Below are 18,623 nucleotides of genomic sequence, written 5' to 3' on the forward strand. Positions count from 1 at the left end.
CGCAACCTTCTCAAACCGGGCTTGGAACCGGCACAGAGGTAGAGAAGGGAACAGGGAGCAGCCCGGAGTCGAACCCTGGTTTCACGGACGGAAGGCGCCGCAAACCAGCACGAGCTAAAAACTTCTCAACAGTATAGTTTTTAAATCCCATTAAAAGTTCTGATGCTGTTTTTATGTTTTGGGTGACATGAACCCAAAAATGTTGGATTTCTCTTTTTTAAATTTTTTCTTTTTTACTTGTCCTGTCCAACAGCTGAGCAAGCAGATCAGACCTGAAGGCCTCTTGTGTAGGACAGATTTTACTGTTACATTAGGGGTTTATGGATCTTCACACAAAAAGAGTGTATATTTGTATAAACCCCTTTTGTATTTGAGGCTAAGTTTTATTTATGATAATTATATTTGTATGCATTCCTTGTTAGACCGGACGGAAGAAAGGAAGAAAGAAATAACTAGAGTGGGATGTTAGAGTGAGAGTCGATAATAAAAAGTCCAAACATAAGAGTGTCATAACTAAATTGCATGACTTAGTTCACACATTAACAAATAGCCTGCACACAACTATTTACAGGTTGGAAGTATATTCCAACATTAATGATGGAAGATTTATCTCACAAGACTTTATTTTTAATGAATTTGGGACAACTTTTAAAGGGCAAAGTTAAGTCACTTCTGGGTAGAAAAAATAACTCACATTTCATAAAAAAAAAAAAGATTTTAGTGTGCCAAAAGTAATATTTTATCATATATATGGATGTAATTCACACTGAAAGCTTTTAAGATTATATATATAGGCCATTTAGGCAAAATTGGCATCTGATTCTTATTAGTTACCCTCAAATACTGTTCTCCGATAATCCCTATCACTCTATGAAAGATATAAAAGCTGTTCTGATTTCATAAACCACAAATCACTTTTCGAGACCCACATCAGGATATTTTAAATGCTGCAGTTATTCATGTGGTCTCACTGATGTAATGGCTCTCCACACTGAGATGTGTAGTTGAGCAAACAAATAACTCACTAATTGCTGCTTCAGCTATCTAAAGCAAAATAGGATCCACACAACAGAATAAAACCAGTTTGAAAATGACAAAGTCCTCTTCTGGCTCTGAGGATCACAGAGGGAGTCTAATAAACGGGTAAAAATGCGGTTCTTTATTGAGGTGCTTTTCTTAATTTCTGCAGCAGAATTCTATAAACTTAGCATATAATCCATAGCAGGTCCCGAAAAACCGATCAACAAATAAAAGGGCTGGTGGAGATGAAGGCGTTTCGGTGGACTGAAGACACGGCTGTCTTATTTAATAAAGGCAGAGCTGACAGGAGAGGAGCATGACTGGCAGCAGCACAAAGGAGACAATGAAAGTTAAAGCCCACCCGTAGGAAGGCAAAGCATTAACATACGTATAAGTATATATATATATATATATACTTTATCTATATTTGTCTTCTCTTTTTTTCCCAATTGGTAGTACACACACACATGCGAGCCCACGGAGCAGCTTATGTTGAGTCCCCCTGATAATGCGAGAAAACAAGCAAAGATCAGCAATACGCTTCAACGCCTCCTCCTTTTTCGCACTCTAATGCTGTCCTTACAATCCCACTGATGGTCAATGCTATTTCATAATACTAAAAGCAGCTAAAGGGCAAAACAATCTGATGAATACTATGTCATGAATATATGTATTCAGTGTAATTTATGTTGAGCGGTCAGCAAGAAGCAAGACTTCCCGTTCAGTGCGAGTGGGTCAGAGGCCAGAAGCTATAAAACAGTGGATGAAAGAGCAGGGTGGATGGCAAAAGAGATCCGTCGTTAAGACCTTTGGGCCGCATGGATGGATAATGATAGCTTTCGTCCCTGAAGCATTTTGTTTTGGAAACGTCTCTCAAACTCAACAGAGGAAAAATAACAGGAAATGAGCTTTAGCTACAGCTTATGATGGGGTCATTAAGTTTCAACTGTTTGTAAGCTGCATTGCTGTTTTTTTTAGAATATACATTGTTCCTTTCTTTTCCTTATTTATGCACGTTTTGTTGGGCTCCCAGGGCTAATGTGGAGAGACTGGTTCTTCATGTTAACCTGGTATTGGCCGGTTGACATGTTCTAACTGAATAAGGGTAGTTAAAAGATGCACAGTAGAGGAAATAAGCTGATTTTGTAGGTCTGAGCACCTAAAATAAATTGACAAACTTATTTGTACAGTTAGAGATAAAAAAACAATCAGGAAATTGACTTAAGAGGATTTATATACATTTATTTGAATTTTATTGAGGGAAATAAGTATTTGTATCCCCTAGTAACCATTAAGAGTTCTGGTTCACACAGACCAGTTAGACTCTCCAAATCAACCTGTTTGAAATAATCACCTGTATAAAAGACACCTGTCCACAGGTGTCAGTTAGAGTCCAAACTCTCCCACATGGGAAAGACTCAAAAGAGTGTTCAGTGGATTTAAGAGAGAAGATTGTAGACCTGCACAAGACCGTAATGGACCACCAAACCATCACCAAGTAGCTGGGAGTTAAGGTGACAACTGTTGGTGTAATTATTCCAAATTGCAAGAATTACACCATAATTGACCTAAGTCTGACACTCCAAACAAGATCTGACCTGTTAGTGTTTCCATGATCATGAGAACAGTGAGAAATAGGCCTACAACAACATGGCAGGAGTTAGTTGATGATCTCAACGCAGGTGGGACCACAGTCACCACGAAAACCAATGGTAAGACTTCACGCTGGAATGGTTTAACATCTTGCAGTGCTCGAAAAGTACCCCTGTTTAGGAAGGCACATGTGCAGACCTGCCTGAGTGCTGAAGGTGCTGAGGTCAGATCAGACCAAAACTGAACTCTATGGCATCAACTCGTCCCGTTGTGTTTGGAGGAAGAGAAATGCTACCTCTGACCCCAAGAACACAATCCCCACTTTCAAGCATAGAAGTGGAAACATTTTACTTTGGGGTGTTTTTCTGCACAGAACTACTTCACTGTGTGGATGGGAAGATGGATTGAGCCATATACTCTCAAATCCTGAGTGAGTACCTCCTTCCGTCTTTCAGGAGGCTTGAAATGGGTCGTGGGTGGGTCTTCCAGCAGGATAATGACCCAGAACACTTAGCCAAGACAAACCAGAAATTGCGAACTGCAAAATAGGAAAAAAGTCGTATTTTTCTGTATTTCCGTATTTTCCACTCCTACATCAGTTCAGTCCACCACATACAAATAAGAGATGCTACACATCATTTGTCCATGTAGTCATTTGTCTAGACGGGTGTCATGCTACCCCCCCCCCCCTTTTTTTTTTTTGCCTGCAGCAATTGGTCAAGTTCAGAATACAGAATAAAGCCGATGGATTAAGCTATACCCAGTTAAGATTCAAAGAGATTTGAAGGATCAATAAAAATCTACAAAACTGACTCCATAGCTACAGCAAAAACCAAAAACAAATAAAAAAAACTGCTGTAAATTGAGAATCATCTTGGTGCTTTAAAACAACAGTTTCCTCCCACTACACAAACAAGTCCCCATGGAATGAATGGAGAGCTGCATACACTTCTCATTCCTGAGTAAATTCAGCTAAAGCCAAATTAGTTTGGCTTTAAGTACTAAAGACATGAATGAAACAGAACAGTTTTGCTGCAGGGATTTTCTTTGGTTTTAAATGCTTTATTTTTCACTCTGGGTCACCACTTAAAGCTGGAGTAATTGGTGAAAGAAAGAAGAAGATTTTGACTGACACTACATAGAATGAAGAAAATCCTCTGTTTAGAGTAGATCCATTTAACGTCCTGTCAACTGTCTAATGAAGGCCTCTTAAAACTTTCCGTGAACTTAGTGCACCTTGCTGCACTGCAGAGGGAGACTTTCACATTAAAGATTTTAATGAGGAGCCTTATGGGATATCTGCACATTTCCTAGTTTGGCAGATGTGTTTGTTCTCTAATAAAGGTTGCTTTGGTCATGAGAAGTTTTCATTTTAACCAATAATAATAATAATAATAAAATAAAATAAAACAAGGGGTTTTATTTATCTATTTATTTTGTAAATTATATCAAATTCAAAAGTGGCTCCAATTAAAAAAAGGAAAAACTAAATTATGGTTCTTTAGTTTATCTTAAATTGAATTAATGCATAAAGGTGTCCTTCCTCTGTTGATGGAACATTTATAAATCAATTTGTGAATATTTTCCCAAAAAAAGAAACAGAACAAATCAGGAGCAGAAAGCAGATCAGTCTGAGTTGTTGTGACCAACTGCAAATAAAGTTAGAATATTGGAAAATGCATGTAACTCAACATCACAAGTATAGTTGAAAAACGCATAAATATAAGATAAAGGTTATGCTGATAATAAACATTTAAACATTTGTGGTGATGCCTGCAACAGAATAAAGATTTGCTGTAATTATTGTTTCGGCATTCAAGTTTCACGTCCTGCAAAAATAGCAACAGGAGCTGGAGCTTTAAAACAGTCTGACTAACAATCCTTTTAACAAACCTTCTTGTTCTGCATCACAGACAAAAAAAACTCCACCCTCCTATGGTTGCCGTATGGAGTGGGCCCCCCCCCTTTCGGTTTTATGTGCACCTTAGAAATGTAGGGCCCTTGGTAGGGGGGGTGCTTGGACATCACTGCCAGCAAGCAGCAGATGTCCTCCTGGCACCCTACCCGCCAATTTTAACCGCACCTTAGACATTTAGGGCCCCTTGGTGGGGAGGGTGAGGGGACATCACTGTGAGTAATCAGGAGATGTCCCCTTAGTGCCCTACCCGCCAATTTTAACTGCACCCCCCCTTTGTACACACACCCCTCCCCCCTCAATATATACATCCCAACATAAATACACACACACACAAACACACATCCTCTCAAACACACGCGCACACATTTTGCAAGGAAGGTGGGACCTAGGACCATCTGTCCCCTCCCCATTCCCTGGTGGGGGGTACGAGGCCCTTGGCAACGGGGGCCGTGTCCCTTGGGTGCCGGTTTCCTGGGCCCGGCGGTGCTCTCTCCATGCGGGGAGGGGGTTCACATTACACCTGAGCCGGGGGTGTTCGTGTCCCTGGCGGGTGGGTTCGGGTCCTTGCCCCTGAGCGCTGTGCCCCGCCAAATTTCCATCTGTGGCCGAGCCTGGTCGGGCCATGTTTACAACACCCCTTGTGGGCCCCCTTTTTCCCCGGGGTGCCCCCTTCCTGGGCGGGGGCGGCCGGCCCCTGCCTTGCTCCTCCCTGGACCAACCGTGGGCCGGGTGGGTGGCTGCCTGGAGTGCGGAGCGGGTCTCCCTTGGGGGCTCCTGGCTCGTACCTGGGGTTGGGGCGGGGGGGTTCCCAGAACTCCTGGGTGGTGATGGGGTGCTCGTCTGGGGCTTTGGGCACCCTTCTCCGGTGGGGCCCTGCCTTGGGCTCTCCTGGTGCGGCCGGGGGGCTGCTCTCCTGGTTGCGCTGGGGCGGCGCTCTCTTCCCCCCGTGCCTCCCTGCTCTCTGGCTCTGGGGGCCTCGCGGCGGTCCTGCTGGCCCTAGCCTGGGTGGCGGATTTGGCCCCCCGGGGGGCGGTTGTTCCCTGCCTGCTCCAGTGTGGCGTTGTGGGGGTTCCGGCTGCCGCTGCTCCTGCGGCGGGGGTCTTGGTGTGGGGATGGCTGGGCACTCTCCTTCCTTCTTTACACATTCCTCCATCCATTTTAGAAGAATATAAACACTCACCTGAGCACAGGTGTTAGCTCACCTTTGCACTAATAGTTTGCGTGATAGAATGAATGAAATATTTCACACTAGTTGGTTTTAAGGCATGAGTATGCGTGTGTGAACACTATGTGTTTTGTGTACATGTTGACATGTGGACATTTTTGCAGCTAGCAGGTGTGTTGATAACATTAGAGTGTGTGTGTGGACAGGCCCTGCCCTTTTTGTACTACATTTGAACCTTACCGTAATGATAAACAACCAGTAAACTTGTTGCTGTATGCTGCTTCATTGTCTTATCCCCCTTCCCCTCCTATTATCACCCTCCTAACCCCCCCCCCCCCCCCCCTCTCTCTAACATCCCTCTCTCTTCTTCCTTCTTTCCTTTTCCGTCCGGTCCAACACCAAAGATTTTCAAACATGGTTGAAATGAATAAAGTTTGGCCTCAAATACAAAAGGGGTTTATTCAGACATACCTTTGGTTTGTCTGAAGATTAATAACCCCTATTGTTAAAATAAAATATGTCCAACACAAGAGGCACTCAGCTCTCATCTGCTTGCCCAGCTGTTGGACAGGACAAGTTTAAAAAAAAAAAAAAAAAAAACAGACGAAAAAAAAACAAGAAGTGGAACAAATAAATACAAATATAAGTCCTGAAATATACTCATAAATGATCATTTTCTTGGATTTTACTCAGAATATGCATGTAAAGTAGGAGTGTTTTATTTACAAGCCTTTGTATTTATTTTTTTGTTTTTACACATTTTTGAATACCGTATTTTCCAAATTATTTGGCGAACTATGGTTGCTACGAATTGGATACAGCGGATGGCTGGATGGCTCAGTTGGCTGGCGTCGGGAAACAGGGAGCGCATTGAGTTTCATCCAGTGTGGGTCCTAAGGTAAGAATGCCTACCTATGTAGCCACAATGGGACCTATGGGTCTCCCTGTGCCGGTCCCAAGGCCGGATAAAATACATGTCCAGCATTAAACTCTCTGTTAAACCACCTGTGTGAATCAGTGAAAGCTGATTCGATAAAGCGACCCCTGAAGGGATATGCCAAAAGGTGAGCAACAACCATCAATGTGTGGTCTATTTTCAAACTTATGTCATATATATAAGGTGTACCAAACGATAAGCCTTATAGTATCTCTAGAACTTCTTTGGAACACGTTAGCTGTGTTAGCTTATTTACAATACAGCTTCCAACCATGCAACACATCAAAAAAAGTCAGTCCAACACTGCTTCATGTTAGCCATGTAAGCTTCTTCTTTCTCTTTCGGCTTTTCCCATCAGGGGTCGCCACAGCGAATCATCCTTTTCCACCTCACTCTATCATGGACATCTTCTACCCTAACATTAGCCAACTTCATGTCCTCTGTTAAGACATCCATATATCTCCTCTTTGGCCGTCCTCTTGCCCTCCTGCCAGGCAGCTTCATCTCCAACATCCTTCTACCAATATATCCACTATCCCTCCTCTGAACATGTCCAAACCATCTCAGTCTGGCTTCTCTGACTTTGTCGCTAACACAGGCAACATGAGCCGTCCCTCTGATGTACTCGTTCCTTATCCTGTCTAACCTGGTCACTCCTAAGGAGAACCTCAACATCTTCATCTCCGCTACCTCCATCTCAGCCTCATGTCTCTGTCTCACTGCTACCGTCTCTAACCCATAGAGCAGAGCTGGTCTCACCACTGTCTTGTACACCTTTCCTTTGAGTCTTGCTGGCACTCTTCTGTCACACAACACTCCTGACACTTTCCTCCACCCGCTCCAACCTGCCTGCACTCGCCTCTTCACCTCTTTTCCACACTCCCCATCACACTGAACTGTTGACCCCAAGTACTTAAACTCCTGCACCTTCTTCACCTCAGCCCCCTGTAACCTAACGCTTCTACCTTGATCCCTCTCGTTCAGACACATGTATTCTGTCTTACTACGACTGACCTTCATGCCTCTTCTTTCCAGAGCAAACCTCCACCTCTCTAGCTGTTCCTCCACCTGCTCTCTACTCTCACTGCAAATTACAATGTCATCAGCAAACATCATTGTCCAGGGAGATTCCTGTCTTACCTCGTCTGTCAGCCTGTCCATCAGCATAGCAAACAAAAAAGGACTCAAAGCTGATCCTTGGTGTAGTCCCACCTCCACCTTGAACTCCTCTGTCTGACCTACAGCACATCTCACCACCGTCATACTTCTCTCATACATGTCCTGAACTACTCTGACATACTTCTCTGCCACTCCAGACGACCTCATACAGTACCACAGCTCCTCCCTCGGCTCCCTTAGCCATGTAAGCTTATTAACAATAAAATCCAACCTTATTTGCAACTTTGAAAAATAAAAGACCTCTTTTTACCTCTAAAAATCACTTTGATATCTATAAGCACAACCAGATTTAATTAATATACAAGACATTGTAGATTATAAGGTGCACTGTTGCTTTAAAAAAAAGGCTTTTATAGTGTGGAAATGTGTTTTGTAGTTTAACATTTCATTTTGTTCAAGTTTCAAGCTTTTAATATGGAGTGTGGTGGACTGAATTTCATGGAACTTGCTCTCAGACTACATTATACAAAAAAAAAAAAGATACCCCAAGGGTGGTATCTCTTGATAGTTGGGTTCGTTAAACTGCCTGTATCATTAGAGACTTTAGAAAACTTTAACAAATAACCCCATTTGCTGTGTTTTTTAGAGATTTGAGGAGAAAATGTTTGGTTACCCAGCAGGACAAGTTCTTAAAGTTCCTGTGTATTTGAGTGCAGACTCAGCACAGTTCTAACAGAGCACACAGTGTCACAGTGTCATGTCTGCTTCTGTATATCTGTGTATATTTCTGCCTCACTCCACACTTTTTCACACTTGCAGGTTCCACATCTTTGCTGTGAGCCAGTTTTTCAGGCGAGTTAGTTTCTCAGACTAATTAAAACATCACACGCTGGATATCCATCTCTTCATTATAAAAACTATCAGACACTTTCCAGGCAAATTGAATCAAAAAAGTATGACCACAGCATGGTGCTTTTCTAAATGAGTGATGATGAAGCAGCAGAGCAGATGTGGTTCCTACCTCCACGTGAGATGCCGCTTATTCCATTTGTTCTGTGGAGTCACACTTCTTCTTTTGCGCCCGAGTGTTGCCTCCACTTGAGGCACATCTGGCAATGAACATCTGGGTGTTTTCATTAGGCCTAGAGTGGCTTGGTCTACAGAAAAAAATAAAATTAAATGAGAAGTGTGCCTGCAAGATTGTACAAATGAAAACATCGTTTTTGTGATGATCCCTTTTAAAAATGACTGCTGCTATCAACGATTCTTCCCCACAAATGCAGCCACAAACCGAAAACTCCAGTTTCCTTTAGTCCTCCAAACTTCTGCATGGCTTTGATCGCCTTGGTCAGGGCCTCTTTGGTCTGAAGCTGACCGGTCACCGGGTCAGCCGGCGGGAGGTAGCCGAACTTACTGAGCCAGTCCTGCAAGGAAAACAGCAGAGGTCAGCTGGGTTCATTTCAAGCATGCTAAATGCTTTAAAGCTGCTGAAAAGCACCAACACCTGTTTATGTTTCGTATGATGCTTACTGTCTCTCCATGCACATATATATAAACTCCATAGGGCCTTTCCTGAGGTGATGTGCCCCTGAAGAACCCTAAATCACTATTCAAATATAGATTCCACAGCAATCGTTGCTTCAGGTGCTCACAGGGATGGTCTTCAATTTATTTCTCTTTATTCTTTTTCTCATTTTCTTTTATTGCCCATGGATTTGTTTTGAGCTCCACACAGTGAGAGCTGATGTGGTCTGCAGGACTCACTGCTGTTACTGTTTAGACTAAAACCTAACTATCTTCAAACCAGCATATAAACTAAATCAAAATGTCTCATTTCTGTTTGTTCGTCATGACAACACACTGTACAAACAGTTACAAGCATGCCTACATTTTTCGTTTTGATTTCCGTGAGTGCGATCCATGATCACACTGATGGATCCACAGGAGCTGCATTGTGATTGCTGCTCTTTTCTTCCTCATGCTGCTTCTCTGTCCCCCCCCCCTCCTCCTCCTCCTCGTCTCATTTGTTTCCGCTTCCCTGCAGCCTCCTCCTCCTCCTCTACGCTCTTAATCTGTTAGCCAACAGGAGCATGCAGATTTGAAATAGGTTTTTCAATCGGCACTCATCAAAGGTGAGAGACGGAGATCGATAGCAAGACCCATCCTCCTGTACTGACAACACCGGCAAAATCCCATTTGCTGAATGACTTGAGCTTTAGTGAAGCATTTTGCTCTCTGATTATTCGCCTCCTCGAGCTCCCCTGAGCCATCTGGTGAGATCAGAAGTTTAGGCGAAACTGAACTGACCCTCTGTGGATGCAAACACATCAAACTGCTAGAGAGAATGAATTCCCAGGAGGGAAAAAAATGAAGAGTTAATCTGGTTTCATGGATCAACAGATACGTGAAACCCAGACGTTGAAGTTTCTTGCCAAAAAACAGCAAAATAATCACAGAAGTGTGTTAAAGTATTTGGAATTAATCCCAAAATTAATCAAAATCGAATTCAGCAAAAATTAAATAAATAAAAAGTGAGAAATGTGGTTCTTTTCATTAATCTGATGGTAATTGAACAGGAGTGATGTGTGGCTGAACACACTGTTCATTCTTTAGTAAATATTGCAGTGCTCATTTCACGAAGTTGGATCATTTGTAACATTTACTTCCCATCTCTGAGTATAACGGCTGCAGTTGCATTGCAGACTGGTTTATAAAGACAGTTTAATAATCTTGATATCTCAGTTTGCTAATTAATCTGAGTAATGAATGTCCTCTGCTGCACATAAAGCGTCGTCCTCCCCTTTCTGGATGACACCAAAATAATTAAATGTAGCAAAGTCAGCTGAAGAGAAAGTTGAAACTACGTTTGAAATTAAAATGGATCATAAACTCTCATGCTTGCTTGAAAACCAAATGAAACAACGTAATTTCTGTAAATTGCTTCATGTTAAAGCGGTGGACCAGTGTCAGTATTTTGTGATTAAAGCATCATGTTTATTTGGGATTTTTATGTCCAGGCATTTTACTGCTTTCAATCAAGCTTAAGATTGAAGACCCAATCCGAGGAAAATCACAATTTTGAGTGTTTTTAACATGATTTGTGGCATTTTTCTGATAATTTATAAAAAAAATTAAGCTTAAAATTGCATTTCTGAGAATTTCTTCAAATCCTTGTGAACCAGGAGCAGACGAAAAAATGCAGTTTGAAAAAGAGAAACTGTATAGTTACTAATTTAATACAATCATACCCTGATCATTCATACCTTTACAACAGCACAGTTTGTGTTGGTTCAAAAGGTTATAAAAAGAAACCATTTTTCTTATTCTTGCATCTCCTCTTTTACTAGGAAAAGATCCTTACTGATTGTTATCAGTTCAACCTTTTAACCCTTGTGCTATCCTATGACCCCACCCTTACATTGACGTTTTCTCCCTACCATGACAAAGGTGGATAAAGGTGGAAAGATTTCATGTAATCCATGGACACCAGTGAAGATCACAAATCATTGAAGAAAAACGGTTCAGAGCACTGTCTAGTGGGTCTAGATGACCCAACTCCCAATGTTAAAGTGCCTAGGATAACACAAGGGTTACCCTGACTATTAATTGGAAAATTACAAAGAGGTGGAACACTTCTTCTGTATGTATGGAAACACAGGTGGGCAGGGAAAGGTTTTTGAATAAATATAAAAAAAAAAAAATCAAGGCTACTGCGACAGACTGGCGACCTGTCCAGGATGTCCCCTGCCTTCGCCTACCAGTGGCCGGGATTGGCTCCGGCAGCCCCGTGACCCCGAAAGGGACAAAGATGATGAGGGGGAAGAAGATGAATGAATGAATGAATGAATGAATGAATGAATGAATGAATGAATGAATGAATGAATGAATGAATGAATGAATGAATGAATGAATGAATGAAAGAAATCAGGGCTATTTATTTTTCTGCAGCTTTAGAAGGAGCCCCTTTTTACCTATTATACATGACCCTGTAGTTATTTGAATTTTCAGCACAACATTTAATATGTGCAACATCTTTTTTTTAAATCAAAATCAAAAATAAATTATTAAATGTCCAACATCTTATTCTGCAAACAACTTTTACTGAATTTTTGAAAAATGCTGACTCATCACAGATTTTCTAGTTTTTTAAGCAGGCTAGTGGCTATTTCAAAAACTTAAAATAGAAAACACATTAATTTAACACAAACTTAATGATCTGTTCAGTATTTTGTGAAAAACCTTTCTTCTCCACAGTATGAGTAACAGGGAAAACCTTCACAGGGGAGTCTATGAAATAATAAACTGCATCCACTGCTTCTTAGTTCAAACATCCCTTTTGGAAAATAAAGGATTCTTTTACATCCTTCACAGCCAAAAACCACACCTCATCAGGTAAAATATGTGCCCCCCCCACACACACACATACACATACACATACACATACACACACACATACACATACACATACACACACACACATACACACACACACAAAGCCAGCTTTTCCATCGTCATGCAAAACTGATGGTCCTTAGAAAATAAAATGCCCTAAAATAATTTTATTATTTTTAAGACAAGCATGAGCAAAAGTTGGGAAGTCAGACTCAGAAAAACTAATACATGAATTATATCTATTAGACCAATAGTGTATATTTAACATGTAAAAAAATAAACCAACCTTTTTTTTTATTAACTTAAATTTTGTCTTAAAGTTAAAAAATAAATTTACTAAAACAATTAAATTTGGTTAATTTAAACGTGTTCTTTTGTGAACAATACATTCAACACACATAGATAACAATAATCAAGATTGAGTAATTTTAGTAAAATACCAAATATAAATCATGTTTAAGATGATTCTGGGTTTTTTTGGAGTTAAACAGAAGCTCTTCAACTTCAAAGTGAAAAATAAGAACATAAAAAAAAAGACAAGTGGAGAAAAGTAACAACACCATTTTCCTTCATGATACAGTGGCAGCTTAGAGATAAAACTATTACAGGGCAAGCGGAGACACAAGAACTGAAGAATAAAGTCAACTAATTGAAATGCATCTCACTCATTTAATAACCCACAAAATAATGGTTCTTTTCAAACTTCAAATAAAGATAAAAGAAATAACTGCAGCGTGAGAGATGAACAGAAATCCTAACAGAAAATCTATCCTCTCCAAAAGAGTTTTTTTTCTTCATTTCTAATTAAGAAACTCAGTTAGGCACAGTGTTGCATCCCAAATTAAGCTTTTTTCAAACCTCTCAGAAAAAAATCAATAGGTTAACTGTTTTGCTTTACCTTTTTGTAGAGAGAAAGCAAAAAATCTAAAAACTGGACATATTGGAAAAGAGTTTTAGTTCATTGACATTAGCGATGTACCAATCAGATTATTTTTTAGCTCCGATCTGATTCCGAGTATCTGCTGCTACCTAGTCTTGATCCAGAACTTCTGTACCACATAAAAAAATTAACATATTTAATAAACAAATCCAGGTTGTCCCCTAAATGTATTTGATGTACCTTTTATCATTTAAACAGTGAACTTCTATGAAGTAGCTTCAAAAATCAAGTAAAAGTAGTGCAAGTGTCAAAAATAGTTAGTAAAAATAGGCAATAATTAGTCATGTGAGAAAGTTTGGCAACTGTAGCTTTAGGATCTTCAGATCTGATTCAGATCTCCAAGAGGTTGTTTTAAATTAATGATGACTTTCTTTACAAATTGTTGTAGCATAAATATGATGATGATTTTTTTATGATCGTCTTCATCGTATCAATCTAACCATTTATAAATTTGGGTTGCTTCTGATACGATATAGGCTAGTTTTGTTTTTTTCGTTTTTTTTTTACTTGTCCTGTCCAACAGCTGGGCAGACAGATGAGAGCTGAAGGCTTCTTGTCTTGGACATATTTTACTTTTACAACAGGGGTTATTAATCTTATGTCAAACCAGAGGTATGTCTGAATAAACCCCTTTTGTAATCCAGGCCAAACTTAATTCATTTTAATTGTTTTTGAAATTCTTTTGTGTTGAACCGGACGGAAAAGGAAAGAAGGGACGAAGAGAGAGGGATGTTAGAAAGGGGGGGATCATAGGAGGGGGGAGGGGGGTAAAACCATGAAGCAGCATAAAGCAACAAGTTACTGGGTGTTTATCATTACGGTAAGGTACAGATAGAATACAAATCTCAAAGGGGCGGGGCCTGTCCACACACACACTCAAATGTTATAAAACACACCTGTTAGATGCAAAAATGTCAACATGTAAACATGTACACAATACAGATATTGTTCACACATGCATACTCATGTCACTTATATTTGTATTTATTTGTTCCACTTCTTGTTTTTTTTTCGTCTGGGTTTTTTTTTTTTTTAACTTGTCCTGTCCAACAGCTGGGCAAGCAGATGAGAGAGAGAGTGCCTCTTGTGTTGGACATATTTTACTTTAACAATAGGGGTTATTAATCTTCAGACAAACTAAAGGTATGTCTGAATAAACCCCTTTTGTAATTGAAGCCAAACTTTATTAATTTCAACCATGTTTGAAAATCTTTGGTGTTGGACCGGACGGAAAAGGAAAGAAGGGAAGAAGAGAGAGGGGGGGGGGGGGGGGGTTAGGAGGGTGATAATAGGAGGGGAGGGGGGATAAGAAAATGAAGCAGCATAAAGCAACAAGTTTACTGGTTGTTTATCCTTACGGTAAGGTTCAAATGTAGTACAAAAAGGGCGGAGCCTGTCCACACACACACTCTAATGTTATCAACACACCTGCTAGCTGCAAAAATGTCCACATGTCAACATGTACACAAAACAGATAGTGTTCACACACGCATACTTATGCCTTAAAACCAACTAGTGTGAAATATTTCATTCATTCACCCAAACTGTTAGTGCAAAGGTGAGCTAACACCTGTGCTCAGTTGAGTGTTCATGTTCTTCTAAAATGGATGATGGAATGTGAAAAGAAGGAGGGGGAGCAACCAGCCACCCCCACACCCAGACCCCCGCCGCAGCAGCGAGAAGCCCCCAACGCCACGCGGCAGCAGGCAGAGAACAACCGCCCCCCGGGTGACCACGCCCGCCACCCAGGCCAGGGCCAGCAGGGCCGCCACGAGGCCCCCAGAGCCAGAGAGCAGGGAGGCATGGGGGGAAAGAGAGTGCCGCTTTAACTGCTTTTGGGTGCCGCCCATTTCATGACGTCATCCTAGAGCTGGCCTCAGCCACGTGTCTGTATTTCGTGTTTCATGTGGATCATGTTTCATGATGCACAGACTTCTACAATAACATTTATCTGTAATAATAAGCCTGAAAATATACCGCGATGATCACAATAATAATAGAATAAATGTCCGATCGCTGATCAGGATGTAGCATCCGGGACATTCCTTATTGACGTTAAACTGCCATCATAAATTTTACACACAAAAAACATTAGTTGTCTATTATACAGCATAGTTTGATTTTAACTTCCTCTAAACTCTGATAAATGTTATACCTGCCTTTTCCTTTATTTTTCCACTCCAAGGCTTTTGTTTTTATCTTATTGAAACTAAAGCCTTTTGCTTCATAAAAGCAACAGGACTGCCTTGTGATGTGGTTGTGGTTCTGCCAGTTAATGGGAGCTCAGTTTCAAGCTGGGACTTATGAACAGCAAGCTGAGATAATAACCCAAGACAAGTAAAAATGAAGAGATCATAAAAAAGATAATGCCATAACTGTGCAGCAGCATCAGTTCTGCAGAACTGCTTGATATCCATTATTATATAATAATGACTGTCTGGATTTAAAGGGAGCCTTGGCCAATCAAGCAGCAGTGACAAATTAAAAGAAGTAACAGAAAGAGATATACATTTATGGCAACATGGGTGCCCACAGTTGACCCCCCTCGTCCATACAAAAATGACTGGCTACTTTGAATGAAAATGTGCATCATTTGGGAAGTCAGGCACTTAAATTTAAAAGAAAATCTATGCAAAAAGCTTTTCATATGTCTGACCACATGAAGAAATACCAAAACTTCTGATAATAATAAGTTGCTTTTTTGCATTCCTTTAAAAGATTCATAAAGAGACCAATAAAAAGAAGTTGGGCTATGAATTGTAGTTTCTGGTTAAAAGAATTCTATTGATGCACTATGAAGCAAAAGTGTACGAGTAATTAAACAAAACAAAACTAAGAACAATTCCAAACTAAACTGCTTAGTTTGTCACAAAAACAGATGTGTCATCGGTCTGCAACAGCAACTAAAAAGAATGGCTTGAACTTGTATAGTGTTTTTCTACCTTCCTCAAAGGCCCAAAGCCCTTTACAGTCACTGTGCCATTCATACATTCACACACACATTCACACACTGATTGTGGCTCTGCTGCCGAACACTGTCGCCAACCTTCCACCAGAGGCAAGGTGGGGCAACACATGGGCGGGCAAGGCGGGAATCGAACCCGCAATATTCCGATCAGGGGGTCGACCGCCTCCCACTGCTCCACAGTCGCCCATATTATTAAAAGAGTCATTAACCTGCATCCTGACTAGTTAAAGCTCTCATTGATTTAAGAGGCAACTTTGTGGCAAAACTAGCTTAACGCTGAGTTTTGCTTAATTGTCTGTTCTTTTTGATACAGAATCTACAGGCAAAATATGCACTGCCCGTTTTCCAGCAAAAATAAACTGCACCCACTGCTAGCTGCTGCTATAAGCAAACTGACTTCCTTAAATCCATAAAACTCCAGTAGGAACAATTTAAATACAACACACTCCATGAAAAAGAAGATCTTAAAATCCTTACCCCTATAAATTATTTTCTTTTTATACAGGGAATTAGTTTTTCAGGGCACATAGACATAATCATTTTTTTAAGAATTTTGCTGCACATACGAGAAGGTCCAGTATATTTTGAAGTTATTCCAAAATAGTAGTTTATCCATCTTGGCCTGGAACCTTTTTTCCATATAGTTTGTTTGAGGGGGCATCAATTAAAATGACTTATGTCAGTTTTTTTTCATAAGATAGTGCATGTGTGCAGCCTACAGGGTTTTTTAATCACAAATAAGTTCACTATAAATATCTCTTTATAAGAAATCAAACTTAAAAAATATGGCAAAAGGGGTCTAAAAATGATAAAAGGAAAAATTGTAGGCCATAAACGTTGCAGGACTTTGGTGATACGTCAATAAAAATGCATTTGGTCGAACTAAAAACAGCTTCTGAACTCCTTGAAATCTCCCGTGGCAGCACAATTTGTTTTCTTATTCCCTAAAATCGCTATGTTGCTGATTTGCATAATTCCTTTTTAGCAGCTTGTTTAGTACCTCCCAGTCAAAGGCTCAACGTCAATCTGGCTGCAAGAAAGTTTGACCTCTTGATAGTTTTCACTTTGAAAAATTTCAAATTTCTCCGGCTCTGTTAGTAATAAAAAAGTGCACACTTTCACTCATTTGCATTTGAGAAAGCTTTAAAATCTTCCCCTCAGGATAGAGCAGTATGATATACTTTGTATGATCCCTCTGAGTGGTGCATGATTTCAATTCTACTGCGTACAAAACAGGGGTTGATGTACAGATGCAATGACATTGTGAAATGGTTTAGAATGGAGTTCATGTTTTGTCCTCCAAACATCCACTAAACTTCAGGGATTTTCTGCCTACTTTTTATTACTAAATTAAAAACTTATAACAGAACACCTGCAATGTCAACATCCTCCTGTAAGGCATCATTTGAAAGACATCTTAATGGAAAAATCTTTTATGTTGTTCATATAACAACATAGCAACATTGACCTGGTTTAACATGCAATATGCGTTCAATGGCCGTGCGTTTTGTTCAAAAATGTCATAAAAACTACTGTAGCTACGCGTGAACGCAATTGTTTTGAGCACAGACACTTGAAACATGTGTTTATGTGCACTTACAAGACTTTTCATTGAGGGGCCACTTGAACACGTATTGCAGAGGGCGATGCGAACATAACTTTAGGCGAAGGCTAAGGAGATTGGAATGGAATCTATGTGGCTTTTTGACGACAGTGTTCCCTTGTTTACCAGATTGTTTACATTTTAAAAACAATCTGCGATAGGTCAAAACTGCCAAGTAGAATCCCAGATGTTTTAAGACTGTAAAACCCCTCTCTACAAATGTCTAACCCTTTTGTAGAATAAAACCAATCTTCTGATTGCAATCAAGATTCAATATAGATTTAGCAAACTGCATGAATTCTGTACAGGAGACGCAACACTAAGGAGATTGATTGACGATGTCATCAGCCAATCAGGATATGGAAGACGTACAACCAGTGTACAGTTAAAAAACAAAACCTGAACCGCAATACAGCAAAGACTGTACAATAAAATTATTTTATGTTATGCATATACGATTAAAAAAATCTTATAAAGACTTTACACACAAACCCTTTATCCTAGTCTATTCCTAAGCACCAAAAATATCACAAGGTTACAAACTAATATACCAGCACCAAATAGGCTAAACATCCTTGCAACAGTGCCAGAGTCCAGTCCTGTAAACGGCCTGATAGAATTGGTAACTTCTTTCACATGAAGAGCTTTAACCTTCTTTAACAAAGTGACAGAAAACAAAGTGAGACATGTGTTCATGGAGCAGGGCTCCTTAATCATGTCAAAGAAGAGGCTGTGCTTAAACAGAACATGAAGTCAAATGTGTGACAGACATTGGTTGATGCAAGCTCAGAGTTCATGGCTTGTTGAACCCTGCGAAACAGTAGGACATCTGTTACGCTTACAAGTAGAGGAATTAAAAAAAAAAAAGATTTGTAAAAGACTTTATGGAAGAAATATTGTGTATATGTGCAACGAAAAATGCAATCCAAGTTTTATAGGTTAAATCTAGAGTGAATCTGAAGCCTGGA

At 40.2% G+C, this 18,623-nt stretch overlaps 1 protein-coding gene across 1 annotated transcript in view; it reads right to left on the minus strand.

Moving 5' to 3' along the window:
- Positions 1-18,623, minus strand: part of LOC105355263 (matrix metalloproteinase-17) — a 119,862-nt gene that overhangs the window by 70,668 nt on the left and 30,571 nt on the right. Inside the window, exons 2-3 of the mRNA XM_023960393.1 lie at positions 9,044-9,176; positions 8,774-8,909 (exon numbers count right to left, since the gene is read on the minus strand). Of these exons, the coding sequence (XP_023816161.1) occupies positions 8,774-8,909; positions 9,044-9,176 (269 nt within the window). The remainder of the gene's footprint in view (positions 1-8,773; positions 8,910-9,043; positions 9,177-18,623) is intronic.

Source organism: Oryzias latipes, chromosome 12 (assembly GCF_002234675.1).
Source record: "Oryzias latipes chromosome 12, ASM223467v1".
Classification (NCBI taxonomy): domain Eukaryota; kingdom Metazoa; phylum Chordata; class Actinopteri; order Beloniformes; family Adrianichthyidae; genus Oryzias; species Oryzias latipes.